General features: G+C 44.1%; 1 protein-coding gene across 4 annotated transcripts in view; it reads right to left on the bottom strand.

Moving 5' to 3' along the window:
* Positions 1-24,433, bottom strand: part of nlgn4xa (neuroligin 4 X-linked a) — a 343,262-nt gene that overhangs the window by 182,313 nt on the left and 136,516 nt on the right. For 3 of the 4 annotated variants that reach the window (XM_073044237.1, XM_073044235.1, XM_073044236.1), the window contains exon 3: positions 1,481-1,540. The exons of the other annotated variant lie outside the window; for it this stretch is intronic. In XM_073044237.1, the coding sequence (XP_072900338.1) occupies positions 1,481-1,540 (60 nt within the window). The remainder of the gene's footprint in view (positions 1-1,480; positions 1,541-24,433) is intronic. 4 annotated transcript variants of the gene reach the window in all.

The following is a 24,433-nucleotide window of genomic DNA, read 5'->3' on the forward strand; positions in this document are numbered from 1 at the left end:
ACCATGCACAGGCACACATAGAATAGGGTAAGATCCCTCACACAAACACAAACTTGTCTGCACAGTATACCAAGATGCATGCATGCACACACGCACATTCACACACTCACACACTACATATACACATACAAACACACACTCACACATACACACTCACCCACAAACACGCACTCACACACACATACACACACACACAGTCACACATACATACACACACACATGTTCTCACAGACACAAACACACACACACACACACACACTCATGCATACAAACACACAGACAGACACACATACACAAACACACATGAACACACATGTGTTCTCCACATACTCCACACACACATTCTCACAGATACAGAGACACACACAGACATTCACAGATGCGCGCGTGCACACACACACACACACACACACACACACACACACACACACACACACACACACACTGTTTAGAAATGATATATGAATGGTTAAAACAGGAACAGGGTCAGAGTGCCATCATTCATAGGATTCACAGCATTCGTTGTAAGGTTGGGGCTCCAAACATGCTACAATACATTACAGGTAGAACAAGGAACTTTCCATCTTCCAATGCATATTTTACATGTGGAAGGTTGAAATTAAGTTCATGCATGAAGTGCCATTTCTTTGGAGCTTTGATCTGTGCTGAGCTGCCGTGATGGATGGAGCACACTGAACCATGATCTTCTTGTGGTCAAATCGCACACTGGCACTCCTGATTTCTGACGTGAGAGTGTTCAGCTGCACGCAGACCAAGCCCATGGGTAGAACACCCTCAGCTGCTTTTGCACCTTTGGCCCCAAACCCTTCAGCTACCCAATTGATTCAACCCTGAAAGTCTTTGATGCATTGCCTTTTTAAGGTCTATAGCGGTTATGGACAACCTTATAGTTCACCTCATAGAGGAACCATCCCACAGAGTTAAACTGGGCTGGGACTGAGTCAGAAAGACAAGGATAAATCCATGTCTGATCCCTAAATCCCAGAGCCGCTAGTACCGTCCCCCATCCAAATTGGATTGAACTCATTCAAAAGGGGTGGCCATCGAAGTGGGATTGATACCCGCACACTAAGCTGTAGGCTCTCTGTTGATGAGAGAGGCTACAAATCAAAGTACTTAATTGCAATCCTTGTGGCCTCGTCGTTTAGTCTTTGAAAGGGAAAGGAGCTGCAGCAAAGTAGGGTAAAAGGCAAAGAACCATAAGGCTGGAGAAATCATCTCACACAAAGAAATTCCCACTTAACTCCCACATATCCCACCCAACAGAAGTTTAATCTCTGAAGCATGTCAGCATTCAGGATGAAGAAAAGATAGAGCAAAAAATAAAAATTCACAATGCACACAAAAAGTGCGCGACTTAAGTAAAGAACGAAAGAAAAAAAGATGGCTTGGAAGAACCTCGGTTCTCATGCATTGGGTTGTGGGGGGAGGCGTTCGAGCACACACAAAAAAAAGATACCTTCATCTTCACCATCATCATTACTGGTTATATCATCAGCTGGTTTCTTTGTGTTGGCTCCTAGGTTCAAAAAAAGAGATGAGGAGAACAAAGGGAAAAAAGAGACTCCAAAGAAGAAAAAAAAGACAAGCACAGGTTTGCCAAAAGGAAGCAAACATTAATCTAAAGAGAGAGAGAAAAAAATCTTCCAAAAAACCAGAACCCAGCATATTAGACTAATATTGTGTCGATGTTGAAGAAGCTTTGAGATGGCAAAACAATCCTTTAATCAGAAAAAAAGTTAACCAGGTGAACCTCCCCACCAATATGTCAAGAAAGTCAACAACAAAAATTGGTCTTTAAAGCACACGGTTCCAAAAACAACCAAGTAATCAGAACGACACCAAAAAAAGGAAAGTCAAGGAATTTTAAAAACTTCACAGTGATCAATCGGTGTTCCTTCTCCTTAAAATGTATTTGTTTATTTATTGAAATACAGCGTGGAATAGGCCCTTCTGGCTCTCTGAACCATGCTGCCCGGCATGGGATTTAACCCTGTCTAATCAGGGGACAATTTACAATGACCAATTAACCCACCAACCAGCACATCCTCGGACTGTGGGAGGAAACCGCACGGTCACAGGGAGAGTGTACGAACGCCTTACAGGTGGGAATTGAACCGGGGTTGCCTGTACTGTAAAGCACTGTGATAACCACTACGCTGCTGTGCTGACAAACCTCACCGCAAGCAGGAACCTCAGGGGAGGGCACCCATCTGCAAACCGGCGGGTGGTACTCAGATGGAACCAAGGATGGTCAGCCTCACGGAAAATTAGCAGCGATCACATTCTAAGTTGACCAACAATTGGACTAGTCTGGCTTTGATAAAGCCTTGGAGAAAAATTCTCACAGATTAGAATGTCTACGTTGTTCTGTCTCAAGATGTGGGAATGCATTATGTCTGGGATTCCATTTTAATTCATGGCAGAACATGGGTCAGATCTCAAGCAATGGGGCACTCACTGCCCTCTCCTGTGCTGTCTTGGCAAAGAGGTCAGTCATATGGGTTCACGGTGGGTTGTTCTTATAACCAGTCAAGACCACATCTACATTAAAAAGCTTCCTAAAACAGGTCTAAACCTTGGAATTCTCTACTCACTAACATTATTTGAGAGCTATCACCCTATCACCTAAAGAACCGTAAGACATCAAGGAAGCAGCTCATACCACATAAGATTATAAAACACAGGAGCAGGTTAGGTCATTCAGCCCATTGAGTCTGCTCCACCATTCTATCATGGCTGATTTATATTCCCTCTCAACTCCATTCACCAACCTGTTGGCCATAATTTGGCCTTCACAGCCATCAGTGGCGATGAATTCCACTGATTTACCTCCCACTGGCTAAAGCAATTCCTCCTCATCTCTGTTCTAAAGGGTCTTCCTTTCATTCTGAGGCTGTGCCCTCTGGTCCTAGACTCCTCCACCCTCTCCATGTCCACTCTATAAGGACTAAGTCAGTTGAACAATTGAGTCTGCCCCACCACTCACCAGGATCTTCCACATCAGTTTTATTTCCCTGCCTTGTCTTTTCCCTTCAGAAATCTATTAAGGATATGAGCCATTCTACAGATTTGGGAATGCCAAAGCAACACACACAAAATGCTGGAGGAACTCAGCAGGTCAGGCAGCATCTATGGAGAGGAATATAGAGTTGACGTTTCAGACTTAGACCCTTCATCAATACTGGAAAGGAATGGGGAAGAAGCCAAAATAAGAAGAATGGGGAAGGGAAGGAGGTAGAAGGTGATAGGTAAACACGAGGAAATCTGCAGATGCTGGAAATTCAAGCAACACACGCAAAATGCTGGTGGAACGCAGCAGGCCAGGCAGCGTCTATAGGGGGAAGTACAGTCGACGTTTCGGACCGAGACCCTTTGTCAGGACTAAGGTGATAGGTGAAGGCTGGTGGGTGGGGGAGGGGAGATGACTCTGATAGGAGATGAGAATGGGCCATGGGAGAAAGGGAAGGTGATAGGCAGGTGAGGAGAAGAGAAGGGTAGAGTGGGGGGGCAGGGGTGCAGAGTGGGGAATTGAAAAGGGAAAGGCGAAAGTTACCAAAAGCTGGGGAAACCACTTTCATGCCATCAGATTGGAGGCTACCCAGACGGAATAGGAGGTGTTGCAGTTCCAACCTAAAAGTGGCCTCATTGTGGCAAGGGAAGAGGCTATGGACCGGATGTCAGAATGGGAATTGGGATTAGAAGTAAAATGTCTGGCCACCAGACATTTTTTGAGTTTTTGTATGGATGGAACACAGGTCCTCAACAAAGTGTTCCCCCAATCTACACATGCTTCACCAATACAATAGATAACCCCAATAGATTCTCAGGTGAAGTGTTGCCTCCTCTGGAAGGCCTGTTTGGGGCCCTGAATGGAGGCGAGGCTAGAGATTAATGGGCAGGTGTACTACCTCTTCCACTTGCAGGGATGAATGTCAGGAGGGAAATTAGTGGGGAGGAATAAATGGATGAGAGAATTCAGGTGAGGAGCAACCTCTGCAGAAAGCAGAGAGTGGGAGGAAGGTAAAGATGTGTTTGATGGTCGGGTTCCATTGAAGATGACAGAAATTGTGGAGAATGATGTCCTGGATCTGGAGGCTCATGAGGTGGTGGTGAGGACAAGGAACTCTGTCACTGTTGAGGCGACGGGAAGATGGGTTGAATGCAGATATCTGGGAAATGGACGAGATGCAGGTGAGGTCAGCATCAATGGTGGAGGAAGGTGAAACCCCTTTCTCTGATGACCCGGAAAGGAAAGCCTCATCCTGTGGCAGAGACAAAGGAACTGAGAAAAGGGAGTGGCATTTTTACAGGATTGGTACAGTCTAGATAGCCATGGGAGTGAATAGTTTATAAAAGGTATCAGTAGTCAATTTGTCTCCAGAAGAATTTCTAAGAAGAGATTGGTTGATTTCAAAGTTCAAAGATCAAAGTACAGTGCTATGCAGTAGTCTTAGCACATACTGTATCTGTATATAGCTAGAGTGACTAAGAATTTTGCACTTGAAATTGATTAAAATAGAAAAGTAGTTGGGAAGCAGAAATAAGAGCACTTAGGTTTGTATTAGCTCAGTTGTTTTTGGTAAATGCATTGAGGTAATATACGGTCTGTGCAAAAGTCTTAGGCACCCTAGCTATATATTACGTATGTACTTAAGATGTTTCAATAGTTCTGTAAAGTTATTATCAGATTACCTTTACACAGTGGCTATTTTATTAACTCCCTCAAGTACCTAAACAAGAGACAGCTGAGGGTACGTTTGTGGTCTTCTGCCACTGCAGCCCATCCACTTCGAGGTTTGACATGTTGTGTGTTCAGAGATGCTCATCTGCACACCACTGTTGTAATGTGTGGATATTTCAGAACAAGAAGCAGAATCAGGTTTAATGTCGCTGGCATATATCATGATATTTGTTGTTTTGTGGCAGCAGTACATTGCAACACATAATCATAAAAATATTTAAATTCCAGTAAGTATATCTAAAGGTTATATTAAATAAGTAATGCAAAAAGTGAAGAAAAATAATAGTATGGTCGTGTTCATGGGTTCAGTGTCCATTCAGAAATCTGATGGCAGAGGGGAAGAAGCTGTTCCTGGAAAGTTGAGTGTGTATCTTCATTCTCCTGTACCTCCTCCTCTCCTATTGATGGGGGTCCTTAATGATGGATGGTGCCTTTGATGGAGCTGATTGAGTTTACAACTTCCTGCAGCTTTTTCCAACCGTCTGCTGTGGCCCCTCCATATCGGATGGGGGAGGAGTCACTGAATACTCTCCACGGTACATGTTTAGAAATTTGTGGATGTCTTTGGTGACATACCATGTATCTTCAAACTCCTAATGAAATATACCTGTTGTGGTGTCTTCTTTGTAACTGCATCAATATGTTGGGCCCAGGATAGATCTTCAGAGGTGTTGACACCCAGGAACTTGAAACTGCTCACCCTTTCCACTGCAGAGCCTCGGTGAGGACTGGTGTGTGTTCCCTCACCCTCCCCTTCCTGAAGTCCACAATCAATCCCCTGGTCTTAACGATGTTAAGTGTGTGAGGTTTCACTGCTGTGTAACATGCTGTAGGGTTTCACCGATAATGTAATGGTTTCTCTGTAGCAGCAATGTTTGGGTTATGACTGGAGATAACAGGGTTTGGCACGCTGTTGTTTTTTCTTGTGAGTCTGGAAGAGAGATTTTCGCGGTCTTTTGCCGGGGAGAGATGAGGAGAGAAGACGCGAATGGAGAGAGTTGGTAGACCGCCGGACAGGGTGGACTTGGAGCGAAGGTCCGAAGGGCAGCGACGATCGAAGGAGGTCGATGGTGGACGATCGGCTTATCAGTGAGCTCCAACATTGTGCATTAGTCTGTTTCATCAGATTGGGCCCTTTTTCTTCTTTTTTTCATTTTCTCTACTAACCATATCGTCTAAGTAAGAATGATAAAGCTTAATCGTTTAATTGCATATTGTGTACTGTTTGTTATTTCGGGGTACTGATTTGTAACAGGTGGCACATCGCGCAGCATCCACCCAAACAAGTTTTCTTAACTTTGGCCGGGCCAGGGGCTATCACTCCCGATATTTAGCCACTAGCCGAAGCAAGAGTTACAAGTGCAAGGCTGTTCCTGCGACACCACTCAAACACCTTATGTATCTCATTCTGTACGCCTCCTCATCACCATCCGAAATTCTGCCAACAATAATTGTGTCATTGGCAAGTTTATAGATGGCATTTAAGCTACACCGTCGTGGGTGTAGAGAGACTAGAGCAACGGACTAAAAACACATCCTTGAGGTTTGCCAGTATTGATTATAAATGAGGAGGAGATGTTATTTCTGATCCGCATAGTCATTGGACTCTGAGTGTGGAAGGCAAGAATCAAATTGCAGAGGAAGGTAGAGAGACCCAGGATTTAGAGCTTGTTTGTTAGAACTAAGAGTATGATTATGCTAAACGTTGAGCTGTAATCAATAAACAGCAGCCTTCCGATGATCCAAGGCTGAATGGAAAGCCGGTGTGATTACACCCACTGTAGACCTATTGTGGCGATAGGAAAATTGCAGTGGATCCAGGCCCTTGCTTAGGCAGGAATAGATTCTGGCCATGACCAGCCCCTCAAAGCACTTCATCACAGTAGACGTGAGTGCCGCTGGACATAGTCATCGTGGCAACACACCCTGTTCTTCTTGAGCACTGGTATGATTGCTGACCTTTTGAAGCAATTTGGTACCTCCGACAGCAGCAGTGAGAGATTGATCAGGCTCCTGAACCAGATGGTTGGCACAGGCTTTAAGCCCTACCAGGTACACTGTCAGATCCTGAAGCCTTGCAAGGGTTCACCCTCTTGAAAGATGTTCTGACGTCGGCCGCCAAGACAGAGATCACAGGGTCATCAAGTGCTACAGGGATTTGCATAGTGTAGTTTTATTTTCCCTTTCAAAGCATGCATAAAAGGTATTGAGCTCATCTGGGAGTGAAGCATCACTGTCATTCATGATGTTGGGTTTCACTTCATAGGAAGTAATTGCCTGTAAACACTGCCAGAGCTGCTGTGCGTCCAATTCCATATCTAACCTCAATTGCCTTCCTGTCAGCTTGAGCCAGTCTGCCCATTCTCCTCTGACCTATCTCATTAGCAAGGCATTTTTGCCCATAGAACTGCCACTCACTGGATGCTTTTTTGCTTCTCGAGCCATTCTCTGTAAACTGTCAATATGGTTGTGCGTAAATATCCCAGATCAGAGGTTTCTGAGACAATCAAACCACTCTGTCTGGCACCAGAAATCATTGCACGGTCAAAGTTACTTAGATCACATTTCCTCCCCATTCTAATGTCTGGGCTGAATAACAACTGAACTTTTGACTATGTCTGCATGCTTTTATGCATTGAGTTGCTGCCACGCGATTGGCTGATTAGATATTTACATTAATGAATGGGTGTACAGGGTTACCAGATAAAGTGGCCACTGAGTATATGTCACCATGTACTACTCTGAGTTTCATTTTCTTGCAGGCATTCACAGTAGAACAGAGAAATACAATAGACTCAATAAAAACTGCAGACAAAGAAGGACTGGCAAATAATTGATGTGCAAAAGAAGACAAACTGTGCATATGCAAAAAGAAACAAAAATGAATACAGTAATAATAAATTAGTCAGTAAATATTACTGAGAAGGTGAGTTGTAGAGTCCTTGAAAGTGTGTCCATAGTTTGTGTAATCAGTTTAGTGATGAGGTGAGTGAAGTTATTCACAATGGTTCAGGAGCCTGATGGTTGAAGGGTAATAACTGTTGCTGAACCTGGTGATGGTGGTGTGGTGTAGAACACACTCCCTGATGATCTACCCTGGGCTCAACATATACTGGTTGTATCATCATCTGGTATGGAGGGGCCACTGCACACGATCAGAAAAATCTGCAGAGAGTTGTAAACTCAGCCAGCTCTGTCAGAGGCACTGGAATCCCCACTGTCGAGGGCACAGTCAAAAGGTAATGCCTTAACATGCTGCACCCATCATTAAGGAGTCCCTCCACCCTGCTCATTACTACCATCAGAGAGGAGATACAGGAGCCTGAAGACACACACTCAATGTTTTAGGAACAGTTTCTTCCCTTCTGCCTTCAGATTTTTGAATGGACATTGACTTCTACCTCACTATTTTGCTCTCATTTTGCACTACACACACATATATACAGTATAGATAGATAGATATTTCTTATTGTAACATAGTAATCTTTTTTATATATTTCACTATACTGTTGCTGCAAAACAACAGATTTCACAACACACATCCGAGATGATAAAGCCGATTCTGATGTGTGTTCTCAGCCTGATTCGGGTTCTGATTCTGATTGTGGAGTGTCCCAGACATGGAACATTAACTCCGTTTCTCCTTTCACGGACGCTGCTGAACCTGTTGAGCTTGTCCAGCACTGTATATTTTTCAAATCTAATAGATTGGAAATACTTTAATTCCCCTGAATGTGTCAGTGCAATAGAACAGCGCAGTGTGGGAGAGGTCCTCTCAAGATCACATGGATTAAGTATCACCAACAAAGAAATAATCCCAAAAGGCAGAGCTGGGAGCCAGGAGCTCACTGCTGCCGACAAATCACAATCCAATTAAATAATAAAAATGGAGGTTAAGCAACATTGCTCTGGATTGATATAGAATATAGCACAGTACAGGCCCTTCAGCCCAAGATGTTTGTGCCAACTTTTTATCCTACTTTAAAATCAATCTAACCTTCTCTCCCACATTGCTTTCCATTTTTGTTTCATCCATGTGCCTATCTAAAAGTCTCGTTTGTGCGCGTGCATGCAAGTGTGTGTGTGTGTGTGTGTGTGTGTGTGTGTGTGTGTGTGTGTGTCTGTGTGTGTGTGAGTGTGTGTGTGTGTGTGTGTGTGTGTGTGTGTGTGTGTGTGTGTGTGTGTGTGTGCGCGCGCGCATGCGTGTATGCATGTGTATAAGTTGCATGTGTGTGTGTGTGTATATATGGACATGTTGGAGACCTTGTAGACTGACAGGCTGAATCAATGGAGAGGTGGGTTTCTGTGTTCTTCAGTTGCCCTGAGCTGGAGAGAGAAAAGGCCTTCAAAGTGACCCTGCAGCTGATTTCTATCCAGCTACAGCAACCTACCAGGCTGCCAGTGAAAAATTAATTGTGTGAGCGTCTCGGCGGGATGGAAACAGGTTCAAAGCACCTGGCAACACGACACGGCCAGCCGTCTCTGTCTGAACTGGAACATGACAAATAGCTGCCTGGGCATCATGCCCAGAGAGCACGCCAGCAAGATCCCTCTGCAGCCTGAGTCAGTGCTAGTGCGGAGAGTAGATGTTAAATGTTGGCCCACATTCTGAATTTCTCCATTTAGAAGGGAATGGAGATGCTGAGGTGTGGGGTCATATGGATACAACCCTTTCATCTTGATAGAGCTGATAATCAGGAAAGGCACATGACCTGACTGGCCATTTATAAGATCAACAGACATAGGGGTAGAATTAGGCCATTTGGCCCATCAAGTGTGCTCCGCCATCCAATCATTTTGTCAACCACATTCTCCCACCTTCTTCCCCAAACTCTTCACTCCTTCATCAACCAAGAACCTATCGATCTCTGCCTTAAGTGCACAAAGTCACCTGACCCCCACAGCTGTCTGTGGCAATGATTGATACAACTCTATAAACCTTAGTTAGACCACACTTGGAATCTTGTGTCCCGTCCTGGTTGCTTCATTATAGGAAGGATTTGAAAGCTTTAGACAGGGTGCAGAGGAGATTTACCAGGATGCTGCCTGGATTAGAGAGGGTGCAGAGGACATTTACCAGGATGCTGCCTGGATTAGAGAGGGTGCAGAGGAGATTTACCAGGATGCTGCCTGGATTAGAGAGCGTGTTTCATGAGGACAGGTTGAGGGGGCTAGGGGTTTTCTCTTATAGGAGGTTGAGCGGCAACTTGGAAGATGATTGGAGGCATAGGCAGAGTGGAAAGCCAGTTCTTTATCTTCATGGTGGAAATGGCTAAGACCAGAGGATATCTGCTTGAGGAAAATTTCAGGGAGAGGTCAGACACAATTTGTTTTTTACACAGTGCATGGTAGGTGCTCAGGATGGTTTTAGGAACTGGTGCCTTCTGGACATTTAAGAGACTCGTAGAGAGCCATATGGTTGAAAGAAAAATGGAGGGTTGTGGACTGTTTGGGAGCATTATGGATTATGTAGGAGAGAGGAGTTAGTTTGATTGTGAAGCGGGTTTAAATAGATCATTATAATATTGTGGACCAAGAGCCCAATCAGTGCTGTGCAGTTCGATGTTCTAGGATGATTCTGTGGATGAAAGGTTTGCAGTGTGAGGAGATATCAAATCACCTACACCGGTATTCTCTTGAGTTTAAAGGGCACAAGTTCAAGTTCCTGTGTGTCATCAGCTCTGAGAATCTATCTTGGGCCTAGCATATCGATGCAGTAACAAAGAAGGGATGTTAGCGGCTATATTTCATCAGGAGTTGGAGGGGATTTGGTGCGTCACCAAAGACACTCGCTAATTTCTACAGATGCTCGGTGGAGAGCATTCTAACTGGCTGCAAAACCATGTGGTATGGGGGGGGGGGGGGGGCTACTGCACAGGATCGGAAGAAGCTGCAGAAAGTTGTGAACTTAGTCAGCTCCATCATGAACACTAGCCTCTGTAACATCCAGGACATCTTCAAGGAATGATGCCGCTTGATTTACAGACTCGCTCTCCACTCCACACTGATGAATTCAATACTGTGCAAAAATCTTAGGCACTCTAGCTATATATATATGTGTCTAAGACTTTTGCACGGTACTGTATTTGTCAACATGGAGCAGAGAGCAAGTTGGTATATCTGATGGGAGCAAAGGATGTTGAGAATTTAGAGATGCAGCACGGAAACAGGCCTTTCTGGCCCAACGAGCCTGCGCTGCCCAATTACACCCATGTGACCAATTAACGTCCGTTTTTTAAATTAGGCTTCAGTTTCTGCAAGTCCTTTTATTTTCATTTTACTGTAATATTCTGAATGATTACATCTTCCAGTCAATCAAATGCTTATTGATATGTGCCACGTGACCCTTCGAATAAAAATGAAAAGGAAAGGCAGGTTGAGCGGCAGGAAGGTATTTTTTATTCATGGGAGCAAACTGGGGCTCTTCGAAGAAACCCGCACGGTCACAGCGAGAACGGAGAAATACATTATAGACTGTGGCGAAGTTGAACCCATGACACTGGCACTGTGATAGTGCTAATGTGCAGCCCCATCTTTACCACGTAAAGATTTGAAGATGGTAAGGAAATTGAGGGACACGGGTCAGTGCAGGAAAGTGGCACCTGGTAGGTATATTAGGGACATTTAAGAAACACTTATATAGGCACATAGATGATAAAAAATAGAGTTATGTGGGAGTGAAGTGCTAGACTGATTTTAGTGCAGCTTAAAAGCACGGCACAAGTTCATGGGCCGAATGGACTGTACTGTGCTGTAACGTTCTATTTCTTCAGCAGTAACTATGACAACCAGAACTAACCACAAACACGAGAAAATCCGCAGATGCTGGAAATCTTGAACGGTAAACACAAAATGCTGGAGGATCTCAGCAAGCCAGGCAGCATCCATGGAGGGAAATAAACTGTCAGCGTTTTGGGACAGAAGTTTAAGGTGGTTGGCAGAAAGTATAGAGGGTAGGTCAGAAGTAAGTTCTTTTCACAGAGAGGTGTGATTGTGTGAAACACTCTGCCAGGGGTGATGGTAGGGCAGATAAATTATGCAATTTAAGGAAATCTTAGGTGGACACATAGATGGTAGGAAAAAATGGAGGGTTGTGTAGGAGGGAAGGGTAAGGTTGATCTTAGAGGAGGTGAAATGGTCAGCACAACATTGTGGGCTGAAGGGCCTGTACTGTGTTGTCGTGTTCTTTATTCCATGTAAACAATGGTCTGAACTGTGCTGTAATGTTCTCTGGCATGATTTTATTGAATAGAGAGTTTGATATCTCTCAAAGGGACATGGGATTTACTTGTAAAGGAAAGAGATCCTGCAAGCTTGATGATAGGTCTCAGCCTGAATTGTAGAATTTTTTATCCCTCTCCATAGATGCTGCCTGACCTCCAGCATCTTTGTGTTGCTCTAGTGATCTCTTCATGCTCTTTTTGGGAGATTTAAGTTCAAGTAATGAAAATAAATTTAGCATTTATAACAGAAGCCAAACTCAGTAACTAGCCACGGACAAACAAACTGGTTTACAAGTATCTTATGGAGAAGAAAATCGGCCGACAGAGGCTAGACCCAACACAGAAGACATGCTTTGATCACTTCCAACAGTGCAAGGGGAATTTTAATTTCATTTACTTAGAGACACAGCATGGTAACAGGCCCTCCTGGACAACAAGCCTGCACCAACCCATTACATCCATGTGACTAACTAACCTTCTATCCCGTAGGTCTTTTGAAAGTGGGAGGAAATCAGAGCAGCCAATGAAAGCACATGTCCACGTGGAGGCCATTCAGACTCCTTACAGACAGCACCGAACCAGTGTTGCTGGAGCCCTCACGGAACAATGGAGCATAGCGGTTAGTGCGATGCTATTAATGCTCAGGATGTTGGATCTCGCAGTTCAAATCCAGCGTCATCTCTAAGGAGTCTGTATGTCTGTATGTTCTGACCACGTGCGTTTCCTCCCACAGTCCAAAGCTGTAACCAGTTGGCAGGCTAATTGGTCATTGTAAATTGTCCTGTGATTTGGTTAGTGCTAAATAGGTGGGTTGCTGGGCAATGCAGCTCATTTTGTTCCACACTGTACGTTTAAATAATATGCAGATTTTTAAAAAACGCGAACTGTTACGCTAATGTGCCATCCTAAATTTGTGAGGGATAGTAAATTCCCTCATTGTCATTGAAAAATACGTCCTGTGGATTTAAAACAATCGTTACACTTAAATAAATATCTTGTTTGTCGCAGGAAAACAGCATCCGTCATCAAGGACCCCCACCATCCTGGCCATGCTCTCTTCTTGCTGCTGGATTCAAGGAGGTTCAGAAGCCTCAGGTTCAACACCACCAAGTTCAGGAACAGCTATTGCCCCTCAACCATCAGGCTCCTGAACCAATGGGGACAACTTCATTCAACTTCTCTCACTCCATCACTGAACTGTTCCCACAACCTATGGACTCACTTTCAATGACTTCTCATGTCATTCCTTATTTATTTAATATTATTCTTTCTTTCTTTTTTTCCTTCTAGTATTTGCACTGTTTGTTTTCTTCTACACATTGGCTGTTTGTCGGTTTTGTTGGGTGGAAGTATTTCATCGATTCTGTTGTGTTTGATCGTATTTATTGTGAAAGCCTGCAAGGAAATGATTCTCAGAGTTGTATATGGTGACATATATATACAGATACAGGAGAAGTCCGCCATTACAGACATTTACACCACACACTGTATCCACAAAGTGAACAGCATTATGAAGGACCTCACGCACCCCTCATACAGACTCTTCTCCCTCCTGCCATCTGGGAAAAGGCACCGAAGCATTCAGTCTCTCACGACCAGACTATGTAACAGTTTCTTCCCCCAAGCCATCAGACTCCTCAAAACCCAGAGTCTGGACTGACACCAACTTGCTGCCCTCTACTGTGCCTATTGTCTTTATTGTACTGCCTACTATTTATTGTACACCCTGCACTGTTTTCTGCACTTTATGCAGTCCTGTGTAGGTCTGTAGCCTAGTGTAGTTTTTGTGTTGTTTTACGTAGTTAACAGTGTAGTTTTGTATAGTTTCATGTAGCACCATGGTCCTGAAAAACATTGTCTCATTTTTACTGTGTACTGTACCAGTATGGTCAAATGACAAGAAAAAAAAGTGAGTGAAGTGTCATGTACAGAACATATGACTGTATGCGCCATTCATTAAACGGACCAAGGTCTTTGATACAGTCAGCTGTGATGGTCTCTGGAAGATTCTGTCGAAGCTTGGCTGTCCTCTGAAATTCCTCACCATCCTGCAGCAGCTCCATGAAAGCCAAACTGGTCAGGTTAAACACAATGGCAACTTGTCTGACCCTTCCGCCATCAGTCCCGGCGTGAAACAAGGCACCAACGCTCTTTGCCATCTTTTCACCATCTCGGAGAGCCTCTACATTCGGTTCCACACTGAAGGATATACCTTTAACCTCCGCTGCCTTCTTACCCGAACAAATACTGTGCACGTTCCCATTCTCAAGCTACTATACATAGACAACTGTGCTCTTCTCACGCACATAGATAACACACTACAGGCAGCAATCACTCAGTTTTCCAAGGCTGCAAGGGCTTTCGGGTTAATGGTCAGTCTGAAGAAAACAATAATCCTCCATCAGAAGCCCACCTCAGATCACCATTAATGACCACCCACTCACCGCAGTTCTGCACTTCACCTATCTGAGCAGCGTCATCTCCAACGACACTATGGAAGTAAGGGGTTTTGACAATCAACTTGCCAGAGCCAGAAGTGCCTTCGGGCACCTCCAGAAACACGTGTGGAAGAACCAGTAGCTGCATCTGAACACAAAAATCCAGGAGTACAGGGCTGCCGCCGTCACAGCACTGCTCTACGGCTCCGAAGCCTGGGTCTTGTACCGCAAGCAAATCCAGTTGCTCAAGCACTGCCTCCGCTCCATCGTGGGTATCAGCTGGCAGGATCGTGTCTCCAACAATGAGGTCTTGGAGGAGGCTCAACCTCCAAGCGTTGAAGCCACTTGGCTGGTCAAACAGCTCCACTGGTCAGGCCACATGTCCCGCACAGACAACACCAGGTTACCGAAAGCAGGACTCAGCGGAGAACTCTCTCGGCAAGAGAGATCACAGCGCCCCGCGCAAGAGGTACAAAGACCAACTTCAGCAGCAGCCCTCTCAGGCAAATATCGAGGTGAACAAGTGGCAGCAGCTGGCTTGTGACAGAGACCGCTGGAGGACGCTGATCCACGGAGCAACCAAGTACCTTGGGGAATCCAGAACAAAGACTGCTGAAGAGAAGAGGAGATGCAGAAATGATCTAACTTCACAGTGGCTATTTAGGTTGATAGGCTGGTGAAGAAGGCATATGACAAGCTTGCCTTTATTAGTCGAGACCCTGAGTTCAAAAGTCAGGAAGTTCAGTTGCGGCTTTATAAAACTCTGGCCAGGCTACATCTGGAGTATTCCCATTATAGGAAGGTTGCTGAGGGTGCCAGAGATGTTTACCTGGATTAGAAGGCATGTCCTATAAGGAGAGGGTGGACAAATTTGGGTTTTCTCTGGAGTGGTGGAAGCTGAGGGGAGATCTGACAGAGGGTTATAAGATTATGAGAGTCTTAGATAGAGTAGACAGACAATATCCTTTTCCCAGGGCTGAAATGTCTAGCGCTAGAGGGCATGCATTTATGTTGAAAGGGGGGGGGGGGGGAATTTCAAATTAGATGTTGGGGGCAAGTTATTGAGAGTGGTGGATGCCTGAAATGGTCTGCCTGGGGTGCTGGTCGAAGCAGAAATGTTAGGGACTTTCAAGAGCTGTTAGATAGGCATATCAGTTTGAGGAAAATGGAAGGATGTAGACATTATGTAGGCAAAAGAGAATAGTCTAGTTATTCATTTGACTACTAATTTGATTGGTTTGGCACAACATTATAGGCGAAAGGGCCTGTCGCTGTTTTGTTCTATCTTACTCAATCTGAAGAATCTCCTTTTAGATGTGACTAACTCCTGCTAATAAGCCAAGCTGGCAGGTCAGTTGGCAACACAAATACTTGCCAAGGTCAGCTCGTGGCTCTGAGCAAGAGTGGCTCACATCCAGTTCTCCTGGTGTCCCATCATTAGCCAGACAACCTCAGATTTGCTCTCTGCCTAGCTGTTATCTTTGGGAAGATACTGGGGAATAAAACACTATTTCCCCTCCTTGTCACCACCGGAAGCTGCACTCTCGAGTTAAATCATCATTGTTAGGTAAGAATCAATGAAAGGTTTAGCCCCTCTGCCGACCTGAAATTAGGCTTTCCAATTGTTAAGTTAAAAACTGCAGTGGCTCAGTATACAGTTAAGTGGAAGCTGAATTAACACATGAGAGAGAAGGAAATGGGTTGTGGTAATGGAAATTGCAGAGAGTCATGAATACAGTCCACTCCATCGTGCAAGCTATCCACTGACTCCATCTACACTTCTCGCTGCCTTGTGAAAACAGCCTATGTAACTAAGGACTCCTTCTTGTCTCTCCTCTCCAATTGGTCAGAAGATATAAAATTCTGAGAGCACGTACTGTACCGCCAAACTCAAGCCTTCTATCTGCACAATGTCCACATCCTTCCATTTTGCTCACATTATATCCCACAACTATCAAACTCTTGAACAAACCTCCCACCTGCTAAAAGATGAAGTCTTGAACTCCTGATCTCCCAGTCACTGTGGCCCTTGCGCTTTGTTTGTCCACTGGCACTGCACTTTCTCCACAATACTATATTCTGCATTCTATTTTCGTTTTACTACCTCAATATAATTACGGACATTGTAATCTGTTCGGCTGGCACACAACATAGTCTTCGAAAAGAGCCACAGTATGCTGGAGGAACTCAACAGTTCAGGCAACATCTGTGGAGCAGAATGAACAGTCGACGACTCACCCCCCAATGAAGGACATCGGCCTGAAAAGTCGACTGTTCATTCCCCTCCGTAGTTGCTGCCTGACCTGCTGAGTTCTTCCTGCATTTTGTGTGTGTCACTCAAGATATCCAGCATCTGCAGAATCTCTTGTCTTTAAGAACAGCCTTTTAAAAGAGATCTGGATAGGAAAGGTTTAGGTCACTGATTACACACTGGAAAATGGGACTAGCTTGGAAGTGTATCTTGGTCAGGATGGACTAGACTGGCTGAAGGGCACGTTTCTGTGGTTCTGTAAGTGGCTATTACTGCCATGTGTATCACTGCAGTGTATCTTAATACAAGCGTTAATAATAGCCATTTCATTCCAATCCAGTCCAATGGAGGGAAAAGGCTCTTGATCTCCCAATCTACCTCGACATAACCCTTGAACTTTTTGTCTACTTGCAATGTACTTTCTCTGTAACTGTAACCCGAAATTCTGCATTCTCTTTTAGACTATTAGACATAGGAGCAGAATTAGACCATTCAGCCCATCGAGTCTGCTCTGCTGTTCCATCATGGCTGATTTATTATTCCACTCATCTCTTTTGCCCCGCCTTCTCTCCATAACCTTTGACACTCTTACTAATCGAGAGTCTATCAACCTCTGCTTTAAATATAGCTTGGCTGGCGGCGCAGTGAAATGAGCGCCGGGCTCCTGAACAGAGGTTCCCGAGTTCGATCCAGTGACAGACCGCTCCCGAGTGCGCTCTCCATCCGTGCTGGGTTGATGTCGAGCTCGCAACTCGACCACATAGAAAAAAACACTGCCACCTCCAGTTTAAATTCCCACGCGGAGATCAAATACCCAAACCCAAACCCAATATACCCAAGGACATATGTATCAATGAATTCCACAGATTCACTACCCTCTGGCTAAAGGATTTCTTCCTCATCTCTGTCCTAAGCGGTGTCCTTCTACTCTGAGGCTTTGCCCTCGAGTCCCAAACTCTCTCATTATAAGAATCCACATCCACTCTATCTGGGCCTATCAATATTCAAAAAGTTTCAATGAGATTCCCCCCTCATTCTTCTAAACCTCAGTGAGTACAGGCCCCAAACCATCAAATGCTCCTCAAACATTAACCCTTTCATTCCTGGGATAACTCTCGTGAACCTGCTCGGGACCCTCTCCAATTCCAACACATTCTTTCATAGATAAGTGGTCCAAAGCTGCTCACAATAGCCCAAGTGCGGCCTTATCAAGCCTCCGAATTCCATGCTTGCTTTTAAATTCTGAAGCATTTGGGCGGAATGATGCCTTTTCTGTGCTGTGGACTTAATTAGTCAAAAATCATTCCTGACTGGAACTGCTAACCGTTTGCACTAGTATTGTTCGTAGTGCACAGTCTCTGAAATAAATTCCTTATATGCCGGCGGATCACAGTGATACAGTGAACGCAGAATGACCAACTCTGGATGAACAGCTAAGTGACTGTAATCCACTCCGGGCTTTGAGCATCCCCAGATTTAATTCATTTAGGGAACCTGCATCGTACAGAGAATGCATTTAATTTCATTATCTGTTGGCTCCCTGAGCTAAAGGACAACACCAGGTCACTAGGATACCAATGCTTCCCACTGCCTCAAGGGATAAAATGGTTTTAATACAATGAAAAGTTTGACATTTCTTGGCAGATTCCATCTGTAAATTGAATCACCGTTCAGGCAAGCAAAGTCACACCATGTCCATTAAACCTGTGAATTCTGAACAAAAGTAATATATCATCACCTTATGCATTGTACGATCTGCCCCTTGATATGAAAACAGTTCCTTATACAGCACATTGTTACTGGCTTGGAAATAGACTCTTGTTCATAGATGAGTGGGTAACGTGTTTTGACCTGAATCATAAAGCCCAATAATAGTGAAAAAACACGAACAGTAAGATGGTACAACTGTGGATTAGGTCCCCAAGCATTCGGTAACACTGTTTCAGACGTGAAACATTCTCCCCTGTTCCATGGTTTGGCAAGGACTGGATGGGCCAAAGGGTCTGTTTCTGTGCGGTTGTTTTTTCTGACTCGAAACCAAGTAGCACACCAACTTGTAGCGTACACAGTGCCACATTAAGTCAAACCAAAATATTTCATCAAAAGCGTCCAGAAGTAAATAAGCTGCTCATCGCTTTGAGCTCAAGGAAGGGATATTGGTTTGATGACCAGATATTCCCAAACAGGCCGCTGGCTATTGCTCTTCCCTGGATGCCCTTGATGAGGTGGAGGTGCGCTGCTTTGTTTGTGATGCCGCCTATGAGTTGTTGCTTGCAATAACGGAGGGAATCTTTCTTACAGGGGCCAATTGTCAGACTAACAGTGATGGCCCCAGACACCGGTTTGCAACACAACTCCTCTGGGTTTGGTTATTCACATGATAAGACTGTCACCAGCTAGTCTATCCATTATTAAGCCTTTCCATTTGCCCTTGAGAAGGTGATTCTGAGCTCAGCCCGGCAAGTAGTGATCACTCCTCCACACTCATAATGTGCTTTATTGATAGGCATGGGTGAGGAACCCTCTGTAGGGCACCCAATCTCAACCTTGCCTCTTTAGCCAATCCAGTTAAGTTTCTGTTCTACAGCCTCAGATAATGAAGACTGTGGCAGCCTCTGTGGAAAAGGTACCTTCATGGAGTTCCCATGGCCCCATAGTCACATATGCGGGTGAGGTTTGACTCAGGAGAGTGGTATATACAAGTGGCAGGAAACCTGGAGGTGACCCATGTTCTCAAGCAATGCAGAAGACAGAAATGGAGAGCAAAATATGTAATTATTTTCGTGCGGAAGGTTGTAAAAATTTCACGGTTTAAAGTGTATTTATTATCAAAGTACATATATGTTACCACATACAACCCTGAGATTCATTTTCCTGCGGGCATTCACAGTAAGTCCAAGAAACAATGAAGGATCGTAACCAACTGGACAGACAAGCAATCAGTATGTAAAAGACAACAAACTGTGCAAATACAGAAAGAAAGAAAAAAATAAATATCATAATAATTATATAAACAATAAATACCAAGAACATGAAATGAAGAGTCCTTGAAAGTGAGTCCTAGGCTATGGGAACAGTAGAATGATGGGGCAAATGAAGTTGAGTGGTTATTCCCTCTGGTTCAAGTATCTGATAACTGAGGGGTTAAAAACTGTCCCTGAACCTGGTGGTGAGAGATCTGAGGCTCTTGTACGTTCACACTCAATACCTTCGGAACAGCTTATTCCCCTCAGCCACCAAACTTCTGAATGGATAATGAACTCCTGCACACTGCCTCACTATTTATTTTTGCTCTCTTTTTGCATAAGATAATTTTGTAGATATATATATATATTTATGTATGTGTGTGTGTGTGTGTGTGTGTGTGTCTGTGTCTGTGTATACATATAGTCATTTATAGATTTTTTATTATGTATTGCAACATATTTTATGACATATGCCAGTGATCTAACACACACAAGATATTGGAGAATCTCAGCAGGCCAGGCAGAATCTATGGAAAAGAGTAAACAGTCAACGTTTCAGGTCAAGACCCTTCTTCAGTCCTGTGTTTCCTTGTGTTATTGATATTCAATCAGGTTCTGATTCTGTTATCTACTACTTCCTTTGACAGCTCATCCACCCACTGGGTCAAAGTAAATTTCTTTTCAAAATACATGCAATTTCTACCTTGAGATTTATTTTACAGGAAGATAAAGAAATTCAATAGAATTTATGAATAACTATATATAAACAAAGACTGACAAATAACCAGAGTACAAAAGAAGACAAACTGTGCAAATCCTTACTCTCTCACCTTTAGCTTATGCTGTCTAGTTTTTGATTCCCTTTCCATAGGAAAAAGGCTGTGGGCATTTTATCCATCCATGCCTCTCATGATTTTATACAGCTCTATAAGTTTACCTCTCAGTCTCCTACACTCCAAGTCCTATATTCTCCAACCTCTCCTGTCACTCAGGCCCTCGAGTGTTGGCAACATGCTGGTAAACTTCCTTTGCACTCTTCCCAACATAATGACATCCTTCCTAAAAGAGAGTTGCAAAAATTGTACACAATACTACAAGTGCGGCCTCACCGATGCCATGTACAGACAAATCAGAATCAGAATCGCTCACCGATGCCGTGTACATACAAATTAGAATCAGAATCGAAATTAAAATCCGATATTTTACCTCTGACTTACATGACATGAAATTTATAGTTTTGCAGCAGCAGTATAATTAGATTAAATTAGATTCGGTTTTATCTGTCACACGTATATTGAAACATCGCCACATACAGTGAAATGCACCATCTTGCATTAATGACCACGGCAGTCTGAGGATTGTGTTGAAAGCTGCCTGGAAGTTTCACGATGCTCTGGTGCCAAAATAAAATACTCTCAACACCCTAACCCTAAACCTAACTAGATCCCTTTGGAACGTGGGAGGAAACGAGAGCACCTGGAAGATAGACACATGGTCATGGTGAGAACGTACAATAATCATCATCATCGTTATGTGTTGTGTCCACTGACATGGGCAATCGTGGTCTTCCATCTGTTGCTCTTTTTCTTTTCTCTATCCATAACCCTAGAGTGAGGGGTTTAGATGGGGTAGTTTGTTAGGTGTGTTCAGGGAGGTATCTTGACCCAATACATAGATAAGCCTACAAGAGGAGAGGCTGTACTTGATCTGGTATTGGGAAATGAACCTGGCCAGGTGTCAGGTCTCTCAGCGAGAGAGCGTTTTGGAGATAGTTATCACAATTCTATCTCCTTTACCATACTTTTGGACAGGGATAGGAACAGACGAGTTAGGGAAATGTTTAATTTGAGTAAGGGGAACTATGAGCCTATCAGGCAGGAACTTGGAAGCATAAGTTGGAAACAGATGTTCTCAGGGAAACGCACAGAAGAAATGTGGCAAATGCTCAGGGGATATTTGCGTGGGGTTCTGAGTAGGTACATTCCAATGAGACATGGAAAGGGTGGTAGGGTACAAGATCTGTGGGTACAAAGGCTGTTGTAAATCTAGTCAAGATGAAAAGAAGAGCTTACGACAGGTTCAAAAAACTAGGTAACGATATGAATCTAGAAGATTATAAGGCTTGCAGGAAGATAGCTTAAAAACAAAATTAGGAGAGCCAGAAGAGGCCATGAGAGGGCCTTGGCGGACAGGATTAAGGAAAACTCCAAGGCATTCTACAAGTATGTGAAGAGCAAGAGGATAAGACGTGAGAGAATAGGACCAATCAAGTGTGACAATGGAAAAGTGTGTATAGAACCGGAGGAAATAGCGGAAGTACTTAATGAATTGTTTGCTTCAGTATTCACTATGGAAAAGGATCTTGGCGATTGAAGAGATGACTTGCAGTGGACTGAAAAGCTTGAGAATGTAGATATTAAGAAAGAGGATGTGCTGGTGCTTTTGGAAAGCATCAAGTTGGATAAGTCACTAGGACTGGACGAGATGTACCCCAGGCTACTGTGGGAGGCAAGGGAGAAGATTGCAAAGCCTCTGGCAATGATCATTGTATCATCAATGAGGACAGGAGAGGTTCTGGAGGATTGGAGGGTTGCAGATGTTGTTCCCTTATTCAAGAAAGGGAGTAGGGATAGCCCAGGAAATTTTAGGCCAGTGAATCTTACTTCAGTGATTGGTAAGTTGATGGAGAAGATCCTGAGGGGCAGGATTTGTGAACATTTGGGGAGGCATAATATGATTAGGAATAGGCTTTGTTAAAGGCAGGTCCTGCTTTACGAGCCTGATTGAATTATTTGAGGATGTGACTAAGCACATTGATGAAGGTAGAGCTGTAGATGTAGAGTATATGGATTTTAGCAATTTTAGTTGTAGATGAGTCATATTCTGCATGGAGACCAGTGACCAATGGTGTGCCTCAGGGATCTGTTCTGGGACCCCTACTCTTTGTGATTTTTATAAATGACCTGGATGAGGAAGTGGCAGGATGGGTTAGTAAATTTGCTGATGACACAAAGATTGGGTGTGTTGTGAATAGTGTGGAGGGCTGTCAGAGGTTACAACGGGACATTGATAGGATGCAAAACTGGGTTGAGAAGTGGCAGATGGAGTTCAACCCAGATAAGTGTGAAGTGGCTCATTTTGGTAGGTCAAATATGATGGTAGAATATTGCATTAATGGTGAGACTCTTGGCAGTGTGGAGGATCAGAGGGATCTTGGGGTCTGAGTCCATAGGATTCTCAAAGCTGCTGCGCAGGTTGACTATGTGGTTAAGAAGACATATGGTGCATTGGCCTTCATCAATCATGGGATTGAAGTTAAGAGGTAATGTTAAGAGGTAATTGAGGTAATGTTGAAGCTATATAGGACCGTGGACAGACCCCATTTGGAGTACTGTGCTCAGTTCTGGTCACTTCACTATAGGAAGGACATGGAAACCATAGAAAAGGTGCAGAGGAGATTTACAAGGATGTTGCCTGGATTGGGAAGCGTGCCTTATGAGAACAGGTTGAGTGAACTCAGCCTTTTCTCCTTGGAGTGACGGAGGGTGAGAGGTGATTTGATAGAGGTGTACAAGATAATGAGAGGCATTGATCATGTGGATAGTCAGAGACTTCTTCCCAGGGCTGAAATGGCTAGCACAAGAGGACGCAGGTTTAAGTTGCTGGGGAGTAGGTGTAAAGGAGATGTTGGGGTAAGTTTTTTACTTAGAGAGTGGTGAGTGTGTGGAATGGGCTGCCGGCAACGGTGGTGGAGGCAGATACGATAGGGTCTTTTAAGAGACTCCTAGATAGGTACATGGAACTTAGAAAACTAGAGGGCTATGGGTAAAGCTTAGGTAGTTCTAAGGTAGGGACATGCCAAAAGGCCTGTATTGTGCTGTATGTTTTCTATGTTTCTATGATTTTGGCAAATTTTTCTACAGAAGTGGTTTGCCATTGCCTTCTTCTGGGCAGGTCTTTACAAGATGGGTGATCCCAGCCATGATCAATACTCTTCAGAGATTGTCTGCCTGGCATCAGTGGTCACATAACCAGAACTTGTGATCTGCACCAGCTGCTCATACGACCATCCACCACCTTTTCCCAGGGCTTCACGTGACCCTGATCTGGGGGCTAAGCAGGTGTTACACCTTGCCCAAGGGTGAACTTCAGGCTACCAGATGGAAGGAGCACCTTACACCTCCTTTGGTAGAGACGTATCTCCACCCCACCACCGATGCTTACAGCCGGTGATGAGAATTGAACCCCGATCTTACTGCTGGCGCTGTAAGGCATTAAGCTAACTGCTACACTGCAATGCCATCTATGACACAAAGACATAAAATTCTATAAATTACATAAATAAATAAATAGTGTAAAGAAAAAAGACTAACGAGGCAGTTCTTGTGTTTTCATGGCTGATTCATGGTTGAGAGGAAGAAGTTATTTTTGAATTTTATTGAGTGTGGGTCTTCATGCTCCTATACATCCTCCCCAACAGTAGGAACGAGAAGTCGACATGTTCTGGATGATGCACTATAATAACCCAAGATTTACGTTCAGTGCCTGAATGATGGAGGCTCAGCATATCAAGGACCTGCTGCACCACTTTGCCTCCCTGTGATACCATACTCAGGGAATTACATCCACGCACTCCAGGGATCTATAACTCTCCCTAGGGCTCTATCATTCACTGTGAGATTCCTACGCTGGTTTGACTTGCCAAATGCCAACTCTCGCATTTATCAGAACTGAACGCCATTTGCCATTCTTCAGCCCACTTAACCAGCTGATTGGTATTTCCGATATGT

Source organism: Hemitrygon akajei, chromosome 4 (genome assembly GCF_048418815.1).
Source record: "Hemitrygon akajei chromosome 4, sHemAka1.3, whole genome shotgun sequence".
Classification (NCBI taxonomy): domain Eukaryota; kingdom Metazoa; phylum Chordata; class Chondrichthyes; order Myliobatiformes; family Dasyatidae; genus Hemitrygon; species Hemitrygon akajei.